The 19,723-nt window shown below is 36.5% G+C and overlaps 1 protein-coding gene across 2 annotated transcripts; it reads right to left on the bottom strand.

Moving 5' to 3' along the window:
• Positions 1 to 2,530: 2,530 nt before the first annotated feature.
• On the bottom strand, positions 2,531 to 19,250 carry LOC131036646 (uncharacterized). Of its 2 annotated transcripts, none has more exons than XM_057968583.2 (5): positions 18,955 to 19,250; positions 18,580 to 18,773; positions 10,220 to 10,323; positions 3,150 to 3,279; positions 2,531 to 3,033 (listed from the first exon to the last, which is right to left on the bottom strand). In XM_057968583.2, the coding sequence occupies exons 2-5, from the start codon at positions 18,694 to 18,696 to the stop codon at positions 2,995 to 2,997; spliced, it is 390 nt and encodes a 129-aa protein (XP_057824566.1). In that variant the 5' UTR covers positions 18,697 to 18,773; positions 18,955 to 19,250; the 3' UTR covers positions 2,531 to 2,994. The 2 variants fall into 2 exon arrangements, with proteins under 2 accessions (XP_057824566.1, XP_057824565.1); XM_057968582.2 differs by having other exon boundaries at positions 18,580 to 18,777; positions 18,955 to 19,249.
• Positions 19,251 to 19,723: the final 473 nt, after the last annotated feature.

Here is a 19,723-nt window from a genome sequence, read left to right as displayed (position 1 = left end):
TAGACATAAATATTAAATATTAAATATTAAAAAATTTCAAACCCTTATATCTCCTTGAAACATATGTAGAGACCTATAGTAACTTGCATTTTAATTTTATTCACTTTAACAGAATTTAAATAAACAATATTTTTGAATGATACAAGATTGCTCTACACCCGTGGATGCTCCTACATCACTTATCCATAATAATTATACCATCACATATAAGTTAGAACTTACTTTTCACTTTCATCTTTAAAGTTAAATAAATTAAAAGAGTTGCTCGTGAAAGAAAAAGGAAAAAAACAAGATCAAAGCTCTAAAGCTTAAGGATATTCTCTATGTGCAAGGTAAGATTAATCAACATCTTTTTAAATTCCGACTGTTCTATTTTTGGGTGAAAATGGCTGTGTAACTTCATTTTTCCTTCGGAATGAAATTTGCTTTACAATTTATCTATTTCAAACTTTTCGATAACTTTTAAGCATTTTGCCTTAAAACTTGAATAATGGAATTAAATTAAATTAAATTAAGATTGTTTCAAGCATATAAACTTAGCGAAGCTGGTTCACCTATGTTTGTAATTTGATTAAATTGAAACTAATAACTTTGTCAAGCTTTACATTGTTGTTGTGAATTCATTAAATGGTAGCTTTGTAGGCAACCTCTAACAATTTATATTCTCCAGTCATGTATTTATGATTTATTCAAGTTGTTATTCCTTCCGGTCTTATTTGCAATGGTTTATTGATCTATATTTTAAATCGTCAGTAGTGGTTGTGTTTAGATTGTTTGCTTCTGTTCAATATCTGAAAATCTTGTTTCCAAGAAATGATGTATGTATACTAAACAAAAACATAAACACATAATCGTTTTCATTGATGCAAAATCAACGCAGTGAATCATGTATAATTGTGCATACTTGTACATCTTGCCCGTAGTCTTAGTCTAAAAAGAGATTTGAGATTACACAGCATCCCATTTTATATTGTCTTACAAAAGATAAATTAAAATATTGAGACGAAGAAAGCAAAACGGTTAAAAGTGTTATTACAATTTAAGCATGAATGTGGATGATAAAGCTAGCCTGCTCTACCTGCCAAAAAAACAAAGTGCAGAACATCTCATGTTTTCCAAAAGTGCGCATAGTGCAGAGAGTGCAAATAATTATGCTTACTTTGCCAAACTTGAAAATGAAAATGTGAAATGGCTGAATTGGCACAAATCAATAAAAACTTTACATGGTGCATGACATGGAAAAGGTTTTACTTAATCAGCTCAAAACACAAATAGAAGAGAAAAGTGCAAAAGGATCAGAAAATGGAACTTGTCTACATAGGTACATTTGGTAGAGTGTCCCCTCGATCCATCTAACAACATTACCAAAATATTTCAGAAGAGAAAGACAATGAGAAGTCGGGGAACTTTTTTAATTGCAAGTATTATGAAGAATATGAAGAGGAAATAAGGTGACATTTCAAATAATGAAGTTTGGCAATACCCCTCAGATTTGCTGCTCAAATTGAACAAATAATGGACTGGCAATTCCAGTTGTGATAGGGCAAATTTGTGATGACAACAGTTTCACCCAAATCCAACAGTTCAATAATGACCAAAAATAATGCTGTCTCTTCCAGCTCCCTCACAAATGCATGTGACAACGGCAGTTTCACCCAGATATTGAAGTTTAAACCACAGCCCAAAAAAGCTTCTCTTCCAACTTCCCACCTGTTTTGACATGTTGTGCATTTTATCTCTGGTGGTTGTATATCTGGTAAGGTAGTTGTATTTGAAACAAAAAAGAGTTCGATCCTGCAAAGTGGCCATTTTGCCTAAATCCAATGAATCCTGTAACAGACCTTGATGATTGAGGATACTCTAATACACAAGGGACACCTTCTTGACTTATTAAATGAAGACATGGCCCATTGTAGACACAGACGATTAGGAAGTGAGTAGCATGTGAATTCGATAGTTTTTATCTTGATAAAAGAAAAAAAATTCAGAGAAGCATTAGCGATAGTTGATTATTGTAAACAAATTTCATACCGTGCTCTTTGAAAATGCCCAATTTGAGGAAGAAATAATGTAAGTAATTATTTTAAACGTCCAAGCTGCTTTTCTCCATGCTTGGATTTTGAGGTCAAGCATCAAGAAAAGCAGCTTGGAAGCTACAAAAATCGCTCTTTTTCTTCAATCAATTTGGGCATTTACAAGAGCACGGAAAAAAATGTGTTTCCAATAATCAACTGTGGCAACACTTTCTCTGAACTTTATTTTTCATCAACACTTAATTATTGAATTCACTCATGTCCTATACTCCCATACCTACAACAGGTTTTCTCTTCTTTTAACGAGAGAAGGTGTCCCCTGTGTATTAAAGGATCCTCGACCATTAAAATTTGTTACAGTACCACTCTCCAACAATGTGTCATATTAAAATTGGAAACTGCTATCCATATTATGATTATTTATTGATATTCACTACAATGTTTTACAAGCAAGAAATTAGAGTATTCTACAAACAACATAGCCATGACTTTCCAGATGAATCTAACCTTCATATGTATAAAATTATATCAAATTTTATACAAATTGATGATCATCTGAGCAACACTTTCCTAGTCACATTGGAAGGTGTATTTATCAAAAACAACAGCATACATGTGTCAAATAAAATATGATATCTGTAACCCAAATAGACACTGCAAGAGCAACCTTTCGAACTTGCCTTATCCAACATTAAGTTTCTTAACCGTTTGGTAGAAACAAATGTCAGCATTAGCGCTTTGCATATTATTCTTCACATGCTGTGTAATCAGAACCAAAATGCAGGAACACAAAAACAAAGTTACAAATGGATTTAACATGCAATTGAGCTATAAATAAGAGGCACGCGGTTGGTGGTTTTGCAACAAAACTTCACTGAAGCATTCTGAACTTCAATTTGTCCAGTTTCAAGATTACACAGTCCATAATCTTTCTCTAGCCCTTCGGAAATTAATCCATGAATCAAAAATGAAGTAAGCTGTATGCCATTATCCAAGAAAGCTGCACAAGAATATATGAAGCATGAGAATGCTTTCAAGAAAATAAGAAAAATAAAAGTAAATAATCTGTTGAAAAAATAAAACTCTTAAATAAAAACAGTGTGCATGAAAACTTACCAAGAAGAGTGTGATGGATGCAAACATTCCTTCTTGAAGAAGTGTCCCATGCCCGCCAAATTCTTCCTCATCAACTTTCAACACAAGAGCATAATATACATAGACAATACCTGAAGACAACAATAAAAATCTGAAAGGAAACACCTAATTAGGATTATGTAACATGGCATCACAAGAAAATTCTAATTTGCTTCTATTGCTTCTACTATTCGAAAAAATAATGAAGGATTTAAATAATATCATTGTCTAGTATAAGTTGAGTTTAAAAGATTAACTGTATGTGAGCCGGCAAAATTGATATTATGAATAGGTCGCCAAGTAGTAAGAAATATTATTGACTTGCATGATATATATGAAGAAAATATAACATTGCCATAAATGTGAAGAATGCATCTTAAGAATAGGCCATTGCACTTCAATGAAGAATTGAAAAAGTGTTATCTAATTCTTATATAAGTTTGCACACACTCTTTGCCAGAAATTTGAATCAATGAAATCATTACATCAAGAATACAAACGGAAAGGCTCATCAACTCAACAATGGGGAGACAACTCTTTGTCAGATAATTGAATCAATGAAATCATTACATCAATAAGACAACCGGAAAGGCTCATCAACTCAACAATGGGGAGACTTTTTGGATTTTCCCAAATAGCCATAGGTTTCTGTATCAACCCAGAGTATTGAATGTTACTCCTATCCAGAATAAATAAACCATAGCATCCATGAATCTTAAGAGACAGGTAATTGAGTTACAAGATTAATGCCTATCAGATTAGTTTGAAGCCTATCAAGTTACCTCTTTACAAACAAGTTTGCAAAATGATCGACTGACTTGTATTATTATTTAGCAATTGAAATAAGACGTCTGACAGTGCAGAAGTTGAAAGTTGGCATTGAACCTATATGGAGCAGGTAATGGCTTCCCAGCCATATCTACACTCTATCTTAATAAAACCTGACAAGTCGATGCTAGAAGTCAAGTCTGTTAATTGAAGTTTGAACCCTTCTGGTACATTATATATGTGTTTGTAAACAGATATGTCAATGCAGATTTTAAAGTGACTCGCCCAACAGGCAGTGACAAATGTCCCAACTGTTGGAGAGATTGCTGTGAAACTGCAATCTTCCTCTGCATTTGAGAGGGGCAGCAACCTCATACGATGGGGGTATTTGTAGTTTTTGTGTATTTTTTACCTGAAAGTACAAAAAGGAGAAAGACAAAACTAAAAGAGAATAGATAACAGAAACCCAACTGGCAGACATATGTGTTGATTTTAAGGTAGTGCTCGTTAACCACAGGCAAACATCAGATCTGTTGCCTTCCCAACCATAGACAATAAGCTCTTATCGTCACCCCTGAGCACACTACATAAATTTCTCACCATCAATTGATCTGCTTGTACATGAATTCGATCTGCCTGATTATGATCGAACTTACTGTCTGATTTCAGTTCCATAGAGAGAAGACCATGTCCATATATATCCGTCGAAAGGAGATATCCAAGAGTCGGCTCTCATCAAGGAGGCACAACCTTCATGAAGCATTGCATGCCTTCAAATGAGGGGTGGCAGACTTTAACCAAAAGTCGGCCCCTTCAAAACAAATCCGACAAGTCAAACTCGATAATGTATGTTTAATCATTAAACCTGATAATGCATGTGACTTAATAAAGATATTAAAGGATTAATATAAGTTGATAGATTCATCAAATGTGTAAGGCAAATAGGCCATTCACACATTTGATCTTGTTGAGTCAGCTTGTAGGATTTCTACCGATGCTATATCATCAACACATCATCAAATGTGTAAGGCAAATAGGCCATTCACACATTTGATCTTGTTGTGTCGGCTTGTAGGATTTCTACCGATGCTATATCATCAACACTCCCTCTTAGCTAGGGAGGAATCCTTCTTAATCTCTACAAGTCACATCACCTTATCGATGACTAACATAATGACCACTCATGTGAATGAAAGAAGCTTATCACCTCATTGTGATAGCATATCACCTCATCGTGATGTTTGACCACAATGGCTACTCCCAGAGGTTGAATACACACAAATGCTAAGTCATGGAATCTCTCACATGACATCCACCATACCTACTCGCATAGGGTGGAACAAGGGCTGGAACCTCAAACTTCTCTCACAAAGAAGAATGCACAACAAGGGCTGATACCTCAAACTTCTCTCACAAAGAAGAATGCATAACAAGGGTTGATACCTCACACTTCTCTCACAGAGAAGAATGCATAACAAGGGCTGAAACCTCAAATTTCTCTCACAGAGAAGAATGCATCTCCACCATGCCTACTCGCAGAGGTTGGATCCACCATACCTACTTGCAGAGGGTGGAACGAGGACTGGAACCTCAAACTTCTCTCACAAAGAAGAATGCACAACAAGGGTTGATACCTCAAACTTCTCTCACATAGAAGAATGTATAACAAGGGCTGATACCTCAAACTTCTCTCACAGAGAAGAATGCATAACAAGGGCTGAAACCTCAAACTTCTCTCTCACGGAGAAGAATGCATCTCCACCATGCCTACTCGCAGAGGGTGGATCCACCATACCTACTTGCAGAGGGTGGAACGAGGGCTTTCACCTCAAACTTCTCCCAGAGAAGAATGCATTAACAAGGGATTGCACCTCGAACTTCTCACAGGAAAAGAACTCATTAACAAGGGATTGCACCTCGAACTTCTCTCTCATAGAGAAGAACTCATTAACAAGGGATTGCACCTCGAACTTCTCTCTCTCAAAGAAGAACTCATTAACAAGGGCTTTCACCTCAAATTTCTCCATCACGGAGAAAAATGCATTAACCAAATCTTCATGATGACGTGACTCCCTCTGAAGTTGAAATGATAGGCTCCCTCTGAAGCTGAAAAACAAGCTCCCTCTGAAGCAAATATCAACCTTTTGATCTCTTCATCCAAGGTTACTTCTGACGATATGTCAGACTCTCTCTAAATGCTGATTCTTCCTCTGCGAAGAAATGCAAGCAATCTTCCTACCTTGAATAGAGATTCGTCAGTGCATGAACCTTGGTAGAGGGACCGCCAATGAAAAGCATAATTCTGGCAGCAGTGCCAAGCACACAAGCCCCAACCAGCCCCGCAGCCACAATGAGAGCAGTGCTAGTGCAACGTGCAACTCTTGCATCCGTCTGCGCCACCCACGGATCCTTCTGCAACTCTTCCAAAACCAAATTCAAAGTGAATTCACACTAGGAAGCTGGCAACAAGAATCGAGCAATGCTCCGAGCAGAGAGGTCTTCCTTGACGTTGATTACATCGTCAGCAAACTTGCAGATAGCGTCAAGCGTTCTATCAATCTGCTGCCACAAATTAGGATTGGGAGCAATCCTAGACTTACTGTGCCCGACCATGCGGCCCTCGTCCGGATTGGCAATCGAACCAGCCTCAAGCTCGTCCAAGGCCTTAAAAGAGCTTTGAAACTTGGGTTCCATCGCGTCCACGAATTCATCCGTAAACCCGATTCGGCTGACATCGATATACAATCAGAGCTCCTTGTGCTGATAAAGCCAATCCAAGTACCGATTCCACAGGGTTGCGGGCTCTATCTCTAGCCCTTTCTTCTTCTTCAAAGAATTTGTATCGAGCACAGAAACCTCTCCAGCCACAGCAGCCCGAGTTCAAGTCACAAGCCGGCATCTTTCAACGCTGACAATGTCGAGCTTTGAAATCTTCGGCGAAATCCTGTGACTGGGCAGCAGGCAACTTTTTGCACAGGTTGATGTCTGCGTTCCCCCACAGAACTTCAGACGAAAAAGATTTTGGGCCATCATACTTGTTATAAACTGGAAATCAACCTCCCATTTCTTATCGGCTTTCAATAATGTTTTCACAATTTCCATCTCTAACTCGAAGGGAGTTATTAACTTGCACCAGGAATTTAGGAGCGATTCTTAACTTGCTGTTGGAGATCGACCAATATAATTTTGCTCTTGGTTCATCATTTGGATACCATTGTGTAAGCTTCTCGATGGTTTAGCAAGGTTACCAACATTGAAGAGAGCACCATTAAAACATTTCTTGTTTTTGGATCAACATCTAGTGATGAGTTTGCAATTTGAGAATTATTGTGGTCAAACTTCACGTCACTAATTTTTATTTCCTTGTCACCCTCTTGAAGGATGTTATGAACCTAGAAAAAGACACTGACAAAACTAATTATCTCCTCATCATTGGCCTTTGTAGACAGGTAATCAAATTACTTGAATGTGCCAATAAGGTAGCTTAGCTTTATCATCACTCTCTCTTTCTTCCAACATATCAAGAAGAATTTAAAAACTTCACACGAGATCAATGATGCCATTGTAGCCAATCAAGTCACTTGACAATAAAAGTGAAGTCTCTTAAAATATAACTTCTCTATCAGAATTTTACCACAGTTTAACAAATTTCTTCACTTGTGAACTTTGACATTGGTGCTTAGATGTCTTCGTTGGCAGTCAACGCATGATACAAAACTCTTATGAATTTGCCAAATAAAACTCACAATCCATCAAATGAAAATTAGCACATAACTTTTGCCCAGGTTAATATTTTTCAGTGAAACTTTGCCAGGACGACAGCCTGACTTAATAAAACTTCCAATTTAATAAATTCTGAGAATTGGCCAATGAAAATTGAAACTTCAAAATCTGCCAACCCGATAAGTCGGTCAACACAAAAGGTAGCCACATTGTTCAAAACAATACTAGGAATATTCTCATAAAAGGTTTTTGCACCATATCTAACAAATTTTCAAAATAAATTATTTATGTGGCTCTCAGCAGGGTACGTCACAGCTCCTGGAATTCCTAGTTGAGTTAACAGATCTTCTGCTTTGAGACAGCAAGAGGCTCAAAATTTGGGGATGATCAGAGACCTTCTAAACCAAGAACTATCCCAACAAGATTTTAGATGCCAAAAGTTATTTGCCAAGTTACAAGATTAATTACAGGTAGATAAAGCGTTAATTACAAGATTAAATGCATATCAGATTAGTTTGAACCCTATCAAGTTACCTCCGATCAAGAGACTTTTATTATTTTTTAGCTATTGTAATGAGACGTCTGACAGTGCATAAGTTGAAAGTTGTCATTGAGCCTATATGGACCAGGAAAGCTTCTCAGCCATATCTGCACTCTATCTTAATAAAACCTGATAATTCAATGCCAGAAGTCAAGTCTGGATTGAAGTTTTGCACCCTTCTGGTACATTATATATGCTAATACCCTAATGACATGTTTTTGAGACAAGTCAAACGACTCAAAAGTATGAATCCTAAAAGATGGGTACCGGAAGATCCTCAAGAGAAACAAATCATAATTTTTTATAATTACAGGTAGATAAAGCTTTCATTTTCAGTGTTTGAAATTCTGTTGAGCCACATATTCATGAAGAACAGAAACCCAATACTTTGACAAGGAATTGGGAGAGGAAATATATGATTCTGAAATGGTAAATGATGCATGGTAGGTAATTACAATGACAAGGACATATTTAATGATTTAAAGCATAGTTGTGAAAGTCACGACCTAGCAAAACTCACCAGATACAATTTTGACTTGGACCTGGCAAAATTTGGGAATTAAATAAATACTTACATTCATTAACTCAGTAAAACTTGGTGAGTTACTTTTGTATCATTCTTTTATAGATTATATAGGGAGGGCAATATCATTGACAAGTAATAAGAACTAGGAGCAATGTCAAACTTTGCTGTGAGGTCCTGTTTATTGGAACCAAAAAAAGTGAATCATCCAATTTTATTCTATCTTTTCTTCCTCTTCCTCTTCCTCTTCCTAATGATAAATCATTGAGAATGAATTATTACCAGAAGCACTCTATCATTGACATGGACTGTGGAAAAATCATGTCCATTACTAATTTTACCATATACTAAACAGCATTAACATAAGATCAGGGCCACTAATTCAGTTGTTGTCCCCTCATTCTTTGGATGAAATCTCTTTAACTTAAGCACATGAACTACAGATTGCCATTCGTTTCTATCATTAATTTATTTAGGCAGAATGCTTGAACATTATAGCTGCTAGCACTTAAGCAATCCTTAAGTCGTCTATGGTCCCCTTGGTCTTCAGATGGGGAACCTCTTAATTTTTAAGCAAATCAATCAATTGCAAATTGTCATTTTTTTTTCTATCATTAACCTTTCTGGACATAGATTTTGAATACTAATGCAGCTTTCTTTACCTCTTTAAGGAATGTAAAATTTTGTACAGGGAAATTGTTTCATGTCGTTTAACATATATTAAATTGGCCAATGAAGCTAATGTGAAGTAATTTGCAGTTTATTAAAGATCCCTTTTAATGGTTTTAGATGACAAACTATCTAGTGCAGTCAGTTTCTAGCTGGTTCAAACTTCAAATGCAACAAATGTTGGATCAGTACATAGATTCACTCATAACATAGGTAGAATTAAAGAAGCCAGATAATTTTCCTTACAGTTATAACTTACTTTGGCTTGCTGAAACTCATGAATTATAAATTTATATCTTAAACGATAATCTCATAGCACTCTGTCATATTTTTCCTTTAAAGAACTAGCTTTTTTGGATATATAATTCAGTAGATTGAGAAAAACAGCTTTGTAATGTGTATCTTATTACATTTGAATGTCAATACAGTACATAGCCATTCTTCGTTTTCTGACCAGCCATGGTGAGTGATATCCCTAGTCAGATTTTAATTAGTCATAATACGTATTTGTGTTTAATATGTGTGGGTGTTGGACAGCTGTCCAACTGATGCACTTCCCTGGCCAACTTTATGTTTGTGACAACTAAGTGAAAAAACATGTTGAGGGAGCTGTATTGGTTATTTTCCTGTATATATTGTTGTCCATATTCTGGAGAACTGTATAATGCATGGTCTATAATATATATACCAGGTTCTTATTCTTATCTCAAAGTTATTCTATTTATATATAATTCATTCTGGTTTGATAAAATATGCAGTGTTAATCAAAGATAAGAATGTTTAGTAGTTTAGGATGTGCTAAAACAAGTACTGGTATTAGGAACGTACACAACTATCCAAATAGCCCCAACTAAGGGCATGACACCCCAAATTAGACCACATATAAGTGCAACGGCTTGTCGAATCCAATGCAGCACATCTCCTAATTGGTCCTGCAGATTAAGATGAAAGTTAAAATCAGATACAGAAAATAATAGATTGCCAACAACCAAAAAGTGACCATAAGTTAAGAAGAAAGTAAGCATGGTTGCTTAACAGAAAATAGCTACTATCTTGCTCTCTTAACTTTCTAGCATATAGTCATTAAAATAAAAATATTAAACATTTATCTACAATCCTGTCATCAATCATCAATATTAAAAGTTTCCTTAAGAACAGCTAAATTGAAATGTCAAAATATATTTCAGACTTCAATAATGCCTTTCAACCAGTTGTATAATTTTAGTCAGCATAGAGTTTTCAAAACACTATATGAAGACTAATACATAAGGATAAAGGATGAAAATCTTCTATTTTTTATGGCTGGACACGCCTTACTTGTATCGAGTGATTATTAAGGTTTCTTCTTTGCATAAAAGTAAGAACTTTTGGAAGTACTTAGTGTCCAGATGTACAACAGGAACAAAAACTTTTGGAAGTGCTCGATGTCTACATGTACAATAAATAGGACCCAAATATGGCAAAGTGGCAGATGCACTCAAGATACTAATCAGGTAAGGTTTATAGATATTTAATTTTCTTATCTTAAGCTGGGTTATATTGATGCTCTGCGTAGAAAAATGGTTCAATTTGATAAAACCTTCTCTAAATTAATAACAAAAGATAGTTCAATATCCATGTTATTTACAGAAAAGTTAATGATAGTAGTCTTTGAAAATAATGAAGTAGTTTTAATATTGTTTATCTAATATTTCTAAATATTTTATAGATTGGAAGTTTCCATGCATACATCCAGTTGAGCTTCATTAGAGCTATGTAGAGTTTGACCTCTTTAAATAAGGTAAAATAGTTGTGCTGTAGCAAACAAAATTGGAGGAGATGTTTTGCAAAGCCTCATCTAGGTATTTCACCTTACAAATCTCCAAAGTTACTAGAAACAAATGCTGGTGCCTTTCCAGTGAATGTTGTAGCTCATAGGGTCTGTCAACACTTTATTCTTCGACAGCTACTCTTTAAATTTCTACAGGGTCCACTAGGAGGGCTTCTTTTTCTTCTACATGGTGTTAAGTGCCCGTGGTGGAAACTTAAATGCATGATGACAACAGAAGACTCATCAGCATTTTGTTGATTACTCAGAGACTGCAACGTGCTTCAAGATCCTGCAGGCAGAACAGAATGACCATTGTCCTCCCTCGCAGCATATCAGAGCTCATAATCAACAATTTATTTCTCATATTTTCACTTCCACAAAAAGCCATCTTGAATGTTGAAAAGAAGTTCTTTAGTCCTTAGGAGAGCATTTTGGTGATAGTTCTGGTATATCCTACCAGTCACAGATGCATTCCACGTGACAATCTCAAGGACGTCATCTATCATCATACAGTGAACAGTATATTCAGGTGTTGTTTGTAATTGTTATTCATCCTCAACATTGGTCCTCTTGAATCTTGACCATTGTATAATTTATGCATGATATATTTCATTTTGGGGTTTACAATACTTTTTCAGCTTTCTATTTAGTTAAACCTGTCTGCTGTACTTTTGTTTAAATGGAAGTTGCATTTTGTTCTCCTTCCACTGCTTTTACTTGCTAATGTACATAAAATCCCATTGCCCTATTTTGGTCATTTGTGTGCATGAATATCACTTTAATCAGTGTCATCAGACACTCAATTTAAAAATTTGTTTAAAGATATTTAATTTTCTTCTTCCAATGGTATGTGATGAATGCCGGTTTTGATATTTTTCTGACTGAAGATTTCTGTTATAACTGATCAAGGTGTCAGTTAAGTTTCTATGATCTGCAAATCTTCTGCTCGGTTGTCAAGTGTCAGCACCAAGACTTATACACATGATACCAGTGCTAGATCCTTTCTGCACTGATGCCCATCACTAATGCTATAACACATTATGTTCCACAATACAGTATGTTGGCTCCCGGAAAGCTCCCAGAATCCAGGTCAATAATCTACCTGGTTTTCTATTATTTAATAGTTTCCCATTCCCCCCATAATAACATATGGATTCTTCAACAGCATTAATATCTTGCTGATTTTCATGAGTTTCAGCCCATACCTTCCAAGATCTGTATATTAATTGCACAGGAACAAGGAGGTTTCTGGTTTGAGGCATCATTGAACAGTGATTGCCACATGTGTCTCACAGACTTATACTCTGTGGAGAACCTTCCATATTAAAGAAAAAAAAATCAGGGGCTCTTATGGGGCTGTTAAAATGAGTATTGGACCTGGGCACATCTTTTGTTAATCCATTCTAATCAAAATCATCTGAAACACACAGTATGTGTAAGGCATCTTCATTAAAATGTTTCTATCGCCCTTTATACATCACATGTGTGGTGTCTAGCAACACAAAAGTCAAATTTATGAGCTCTTAACCTTTTATGAGGCTTTAGTCATCACAAAGTTATCCCTTAAGGACTCCCAAATGACTATATTTACAGTGTCTCAAGGGGAAAACCCAGATTCAGAAGCTCCTTCAAGAGTTACACATTAGGGGTTCTTGAAAAGGGATTTGAGGAGAAATGACAGATTCTAGAGGGCAAGTACATCCTTCGTTTCTCATCTACCATTATTTGTTTGGATTGCTTGAAGGGGATGTTGGATTTTGCCAAGATCAAGAGGTCAATGAAATGTACAAGATAGAGACATAATATGGGACAAGAATAAACTGTATTCTCATCAATAGAAAATGATCAACAATCAACTGGATTATCGTTACATACAATGTAGATGAGCCTGCTTATATAGGCAAGGCTAGGGATATGTATGAGCACACAAATATGACATGTGGCTCAATAAGAAACAAGGGTTGGTAGGAAATAGGTGTGGGTAGGTAGGAGAAATAATATAATATTCCACATGAGGTGGATCACCCACCGAAGGTGGAATTATCACTCCACAATAAGTGGATATGATAGTGTAATAACAAGATCAACACCATAAGAGGTGGAATTTCACCTACACACACTATCCCAATGTGGCACAAACACCCAAGTGTCTCATATCCAAACTACTATGAAATGCATTATCCTAAGTAAACTTAAGTAAGTGTAATAATATCCATGATGAATAATTATTTACACCAACACCCCCCCTTAAGTGCAACTTAGGGGAATGCACTTAAGTCTACAATGCAACTAAGCAATGCAAGATGGGTCCCGGCTACGAGGCCATGTAAGGTACCCATGAACAAATGCAAATGCATGCAAACCAATGCAATAAAATCTCTCACAAAGTGGGGAAAGAGAGAAAAACCCAATGGGAAAAAACCCTCCCCCAAAAGAGAGATGAAAGCTATACAAGAGAACTCTCAAAGAAGTATGTGAGGAACAAAACCCCATGTGAGGAAAAAGTCCCCCCCATATGAGAGAAGAAGAGAAGTCAAACTGTGATCCTCCCTCAATGAAGAATCTGCACCAATGATAGAAGCTCAATGTATGAAGAAACTGCTCCACGAACGTCGAACAACATTCCTCCCCTTAGGAAGAAACAAAACCAAAGGTGTATCCATGAAGTCTCCCCAATCATGAAGGGAAGATGTATGAAGAAAACTCATGATGAAAGGAATCTCTGAAAACTGCTCAAGTGTCCCCATGTCGATGCTAAAAGATACCCCTTCCAAAGGTGGTGAACTGCTCCACACTGCTGAAAAAGGAACTCCAACATCTAGTGAAGATGAATGTAGAACAATATCCAAAGACTCATGTGTCTCCTCAAAGCATAAAGAGACCTCCTCCAACTGCTGTACATAAGTATCCACAATCATGTCAACCTCGAAAGAATGATCATGTAGAGAATGAACAAGAGGGTCAGAGTGTGCCCTCGCAACAATCGAAGAAGAATCACCTTCATCAAAGAGAAGATGAATGTCATCAATGATGTCTCCCAAATCTGCAATGTAGGATTCCACAAACAAACCTGCAATATCTGTCATGTAATCATCCCATGAATCTGAAGCTGGAAGACAATGTATATCCTGCTGCACTGAATCACATGAAGGCAAAACTGTCGCACTATCTGCATCATCAGGTGCAATAGGTGATGTGATATCAATATGAGAAGATGAAATACAAGACTCAAGAACGGGGTTACATGTGAGAATCCCCATGTTCAAGTGTCCAAAGTTCTCCTCAAAGTCTGAACCATCACAATAAGTGTGATCATCATGTGTAGAATCATCAAATGTGAAATCATCATCATCAACAAAATCTGAAAAGGAGTATAACCGAGATGCATGATCAACCACCCCAGTTGCAATGATAGCTCTAGTTTCCATGTCTCTAATAAAAACTGAGTCAGGTGTGAACTCCACAACTCTCTTAGTTGCGCCATGTGTGATTTGATAGATAGAAAGGAGATTGTTTGTCAAGTGGGGTACACACAACACATCATTGAAGGAGTTATCCCCAATGTCAATAGATCCTTTCCCAATCACATCCATGTATGTATGATTGCCCATCAAAATCTGAGGCATGGTGCAAGGCTCAAATGTAGAGAACATAGACTGTGAAGATGCCATATGATGAGAAGCCCCTGAATCTAGAAGCCATCTTTCTGAAGTATGATTTGTTGTAGCACATAGAGCTTTTCCTTTTCTTGTTCCAAAAGAGTGAGTCTTTCCACTTGTAGAAGCCATGAATGCTTGCCCTTTTCCTTTTGAATGTGAGGAAGTGGAAGTTGATGAATCATCCTTCTTGTAGACTTTAGGCAAATCAATGTTATGCTTTTTGATGATATGTGTGAGCTCATCAATCTTCTTAGCATGGCAACGATGTTCCTCATGACCAATCTTTTTACAATAAGCACAAGTAGGTCTCTCCCTCTTTGGTGAATTATCTCTCTTGGAAGAGGATGAATCTCCTTGTTGTGGAGAAGATTGTGTTTTTTCTTTAGGCTTTGATTGCCATTTCTTCTTGTTTGAGTTGTCCTTTCCTTGATTTCCTTTGTTTCCTTGATTTGCCACTAATGCTTGAGACTTAGAAGAAGCCTTAAGAATGCCCATGCTTATCAACTTAGTTTGTTCCATCATCAACATTTCATTGAAAGCATCAAATGTAGGCATTTTGTAGCTTGAACCCATTGTCATCCTATGAGTTTGGAAACTAGAAACAAATGCTGCATATTCTTGTGGAAGCTTCCCTATCAAGTTGAATATCAATTGAATATCCTTCTTATCAATGCCACAATCTTTGAGTTGTGCCCTCAACTCATTTGCCTTAGTGACATAATCTTGTATAGTATCAAAGTTCTTGGGATCTAACATGGTGAGATCACTATCAATTTGATATCCCCTAATCTCATCAACTTGACCATACAAGTCTTGAAACTTTTGCCAAGCATCCTTGATTAGAGTACATTTCTCAATATGAAAAATGAGATCCTTTGATACATACTTTCTTAAGGTACCAATTGCCATGATATTTTTAGTGAGCCAATCTAAGTGACCAACTGGATCAGCCTTAGGATCAGCTGGAGCAACAATAGTTCCATCAATGTAATGAGTGAGTCCTTTTTCCATAAGTTTACTCCATGCATCAATTTTCCAAGTAGCATAGTTATGTGGAGTTAAGAGAGGAAATTTAGAAGAACCCATAGCAGCAAAAAGGAAAGAACACAAGAGCACAAAAGCACAAGAGACACCCCCCAAATTCAATCAATCAAAGTACCCCCCCAAAAGTGATGATTTTGGCACTTTATACTTAGTGCGATTACAATGAGCCACTTGCAAGACAAGGCAAAGTGGGCTTATGATGCAAATTTTACAACTTCTCAAATGAGATATAAGAGACTTCAATCAATAGTGCAATGAATCTAACTGAGATTCAAGCAAATATACAAGTACCAAGATAGCCAAAAATGGCCAAGATCTGAAAGTACAATTTCTACTTACAATGACATCAATCTGATAGTATCATGTGAAAGTAGACGAAAAAATACGCACTTTCAAAAAAAACGGCACCTGAAAAGAAGGTCGAATGACCCCAAACGAAGCCTCTGAAGTTGCAAAAACTGGGATTACTCAGGGACAGTCACCAAAAACTGCATTTTCTGAAAAATCCGTGCATCAAAATCAAAAAATTCTTTCACCACTGCGGAGAGCACGAAATTCTAGCCCATTTCAAAAAAAATTGCACCCAAAAAGGAGCAAAAATGAGCAAGTTATGGCCATTTGAAGTTGAACAAAATAGGCCAACTTTATAACCAAAATTCATGGAAATGGCCTTCCGGACGCAATGGCGAGGTCGGATCTGGTCTAGGACGCCTCCAAATGATGCTACTCCTCAGATCTGCCTCTTGACGTCACAATAATGCCTCTTCAAGACGAATCAATGAAGCCCCAAATAGCTCTGATACCATGTTGGATTTTGCCAAGATCAAGAGGTCAATGAAATGTACAAGATAGAGACATAATATGGGACAAGAATAAACTGTATTCTCATCAATAGAAAATGATCAACAATCAACTGGATTATCGTTACATACAATGTAGATGAGCCTGCTTATATAGGCAAGGCTAGGGATATGTATGAGCACACAAATATGACATGTGGTTCAATAAGAAACAAGGGTAGGTAGGAAATAGGTGTGGGTAGGTAGGAGAAATAATATAATATTCCACATGAGGTGGATCACCCACCGAAGGTGGAATTATCACTCCACAATAAGTGGATATGATAGTGTAATAACAAGATCAACACCATAAGAGGTGGAATTTCTCCTACACACACTATCCCAATGTGGCACAAACACCCAAGTGTCTCATATCCAAACTACTATGAAATGCATTATCCTAAGTAAACTTAAGTAAGTGTAATAATATCCATGATGAATAATTATTTACACCAACAGGGGAAAACCCAGATTTATTAACTTTTTTCATGTGTTACAGAAATAGATTATTGAAGGAGGATTTGCCGAAAGCAATGGTGGATTCAAGAGGATATGTTCCCCTCCCTTGCCTATGTGCCATCAATTGCCCAAAAGTCATGGTTATTGGTATTTACATCAAATTTTAGGAATTACTGCAAACTTTTCTCTACCGATAAAACAGGTTACACCCGAATTTCAAAATCCTCCAAAAATGGATACCAGAGCTAGGTCTATTCACTGAAATTTTGGCAGTTAGGTCAGCTGCTACTGGATAGAGGAATCCTATCAAGTGATCATTATCGTTTACTCAAATCTCAACTCGGAAGAATGGGAGAAGAAACGCTTGCAATTCTGTGATGTCCACATAACCCTGCCTCCTATGTCAACTGTAACCATCCCAACTAGCATAATGACAACCTATCAATTACAAGTGATATAAAACATCTGATAAACATATGAATATGGAAAGTCAACAAGGCAAAAACTAAAATCAAAACAAATCAGCCGTTAAATAATCTAGAATGCTCGGTTACTTTGCTATTAACTTAAAGTGTGTACATTACGCTAAAGCCAATTGTAATTCGAACTTCTCATTGATCAAATGTTGGACTCCATAATCTGAAGTAAGTCATGAATATACACTAGAACAGATTTACTATTCCAGCTAGCCCTAATAAATTATGTAATTATGATAAATGGAGATAGTCATGAACAGATTTACTATTCGAGTCTTCCTTCTCATACTTTGGCTAAGTCAAAAAATGTTTAAATCTGCTTCTTTAACAAACTTAAGACGTCGGTATTCCTAAAACTGCCTATCTCTCTGTTGAGCTGCTGCGTATACAATTAATCCTGTTGATCTTCACATGATACCTTAATGGAGATTCTCAATGATCCAATCAAAAGTCGTGATCAAAGCCCTAACAAACAGTTCTTCCATTTTAGGGTTTTCTCAAAAACCCTCCCAATTTCAAACCTATGATGCGGCTCATCATCTTTAACATAGTTTTATAATAAACTACGCAGTCTTAAGAGTATAACCCATATTCAAATACCCGCCACTTCAATCGGGAAACTCACAAATCTAGTGATAATAAGCAGATACTCTTTAAAAGTGGATTCAAGTTTAACACGTGCTAACAAATCTTGCTAATATGGTCCAAGCTTAGCCCACGAGATCTACCAATCTAAATCAGTCAAGAAACAGGACTAAAATATTTAAATTTAGAATCAACTGAATTCAGCCAATATTTTATCTGCGTTTAAAAACACTATTTTTTACCAATTGAAGTGACGGGAAAAGACAAACAGGTGAAACGAAATTAAATGCTTGAAGAGACAAGGAATACTGAATACCTTATCCCAAGAAGCCTGTGGATCCAACAATTTGGAAAAGGTAAAAGGTGAAACATCTCCATTGTGCTGCTGTTGATGTAGCTTCGCTGCCTTCAAAGATGTTGATTTTTCTTTCATCTTGCCTATTACCAAAATCGATTTCCACGCAGCCCAACAAGACTTCTGAAACAGATTCACTTTCCCAGCATCCCTACCTACCTACACAAATTGCACTCGGCTATCGACAATCGGCCAAGGAAAAAGAAAACAGCGAGAGAACTATAATTTTTTCCCTTCAAGGGCTAAAAGCAGGCGCTTTCAAAGGTTTTATCCAAAAATATAAATAGGGCTATTAATATGCATGAAACAGATCTAGGATATTACAAAAAATCTAACCTTAAAGCGCCGCAAACCAAACGGTCGGCGGTCGGCCTATTGCAGCCGATCAAACAAAAGTTACTCAGTGGTAGCCTCTAAACATAGCACAAGACCCTCAACAGAATGCTATTGTCAAGTATTATTGGGCAGATTCTAGTTTGCTTTCAACAGGGCCTGGCTTCTGTTCAACTGCAGAAGCATTGGTCAGAGGACTTAGTGGGCTCTGTTTATAAAATAATTTAAGTGTTTAGGTGACAGGTTGCATTTGGAGGTATCCTACAACATAGCAGGGAGTCGGGACCAAATCGCTTTAGGAGCACCCTAACTGAAGTTAATGGAAGCAAATAGCATGTTTGACCTTGAGTAATTTTTTATATGTTTTAATTATGTATTGACTTAATAAATATTAACTCCATTGGTCCCTAAAGTTTAATTACAACTTCACCTTTTCCAAGTACTGATTATGTTGTCTACCACTCATGTATAATGATTTTACATGTGCATGGTAGAATCTTTCTTTTTTAAAGATTTTATAATGGTAGTGGTTGTTTTCCATATAAATTAGCATGTACAAGACATTAATTTAGATATAGTATATCATGTCATGATAATTGTAGCCATGTTGATGGGATTCACAATAGCTAATAATTTTCACATTTTGACATTGTCATTTTTCATCATGGTAAAATCATGTTTATAATATATGGAATTACATGTCACTTTCATTGTTATCATTTGTTTTAGTTTATGAATTTAAATATGAGTTGTAGAAAATTGAAAATATGAG

Source organism: Cryptomeria japonica, chromosome 1, assembly GCF_030272615.1.
Source record: "Cryptomeria japonica chromosome 1, Sugi_1.0, whole genome shotgun sequence".
Classification (NCBI taxonomy): Eukaryota; Viridiplantae; Streptophyta; class Pinopsida; order Cupressales; family Cupressaceae; genus Cryptomeria; species Cryptomeria japonica.
This window is presented reverse-complemented; position numbering and strand designations above follow the sequence as displayed.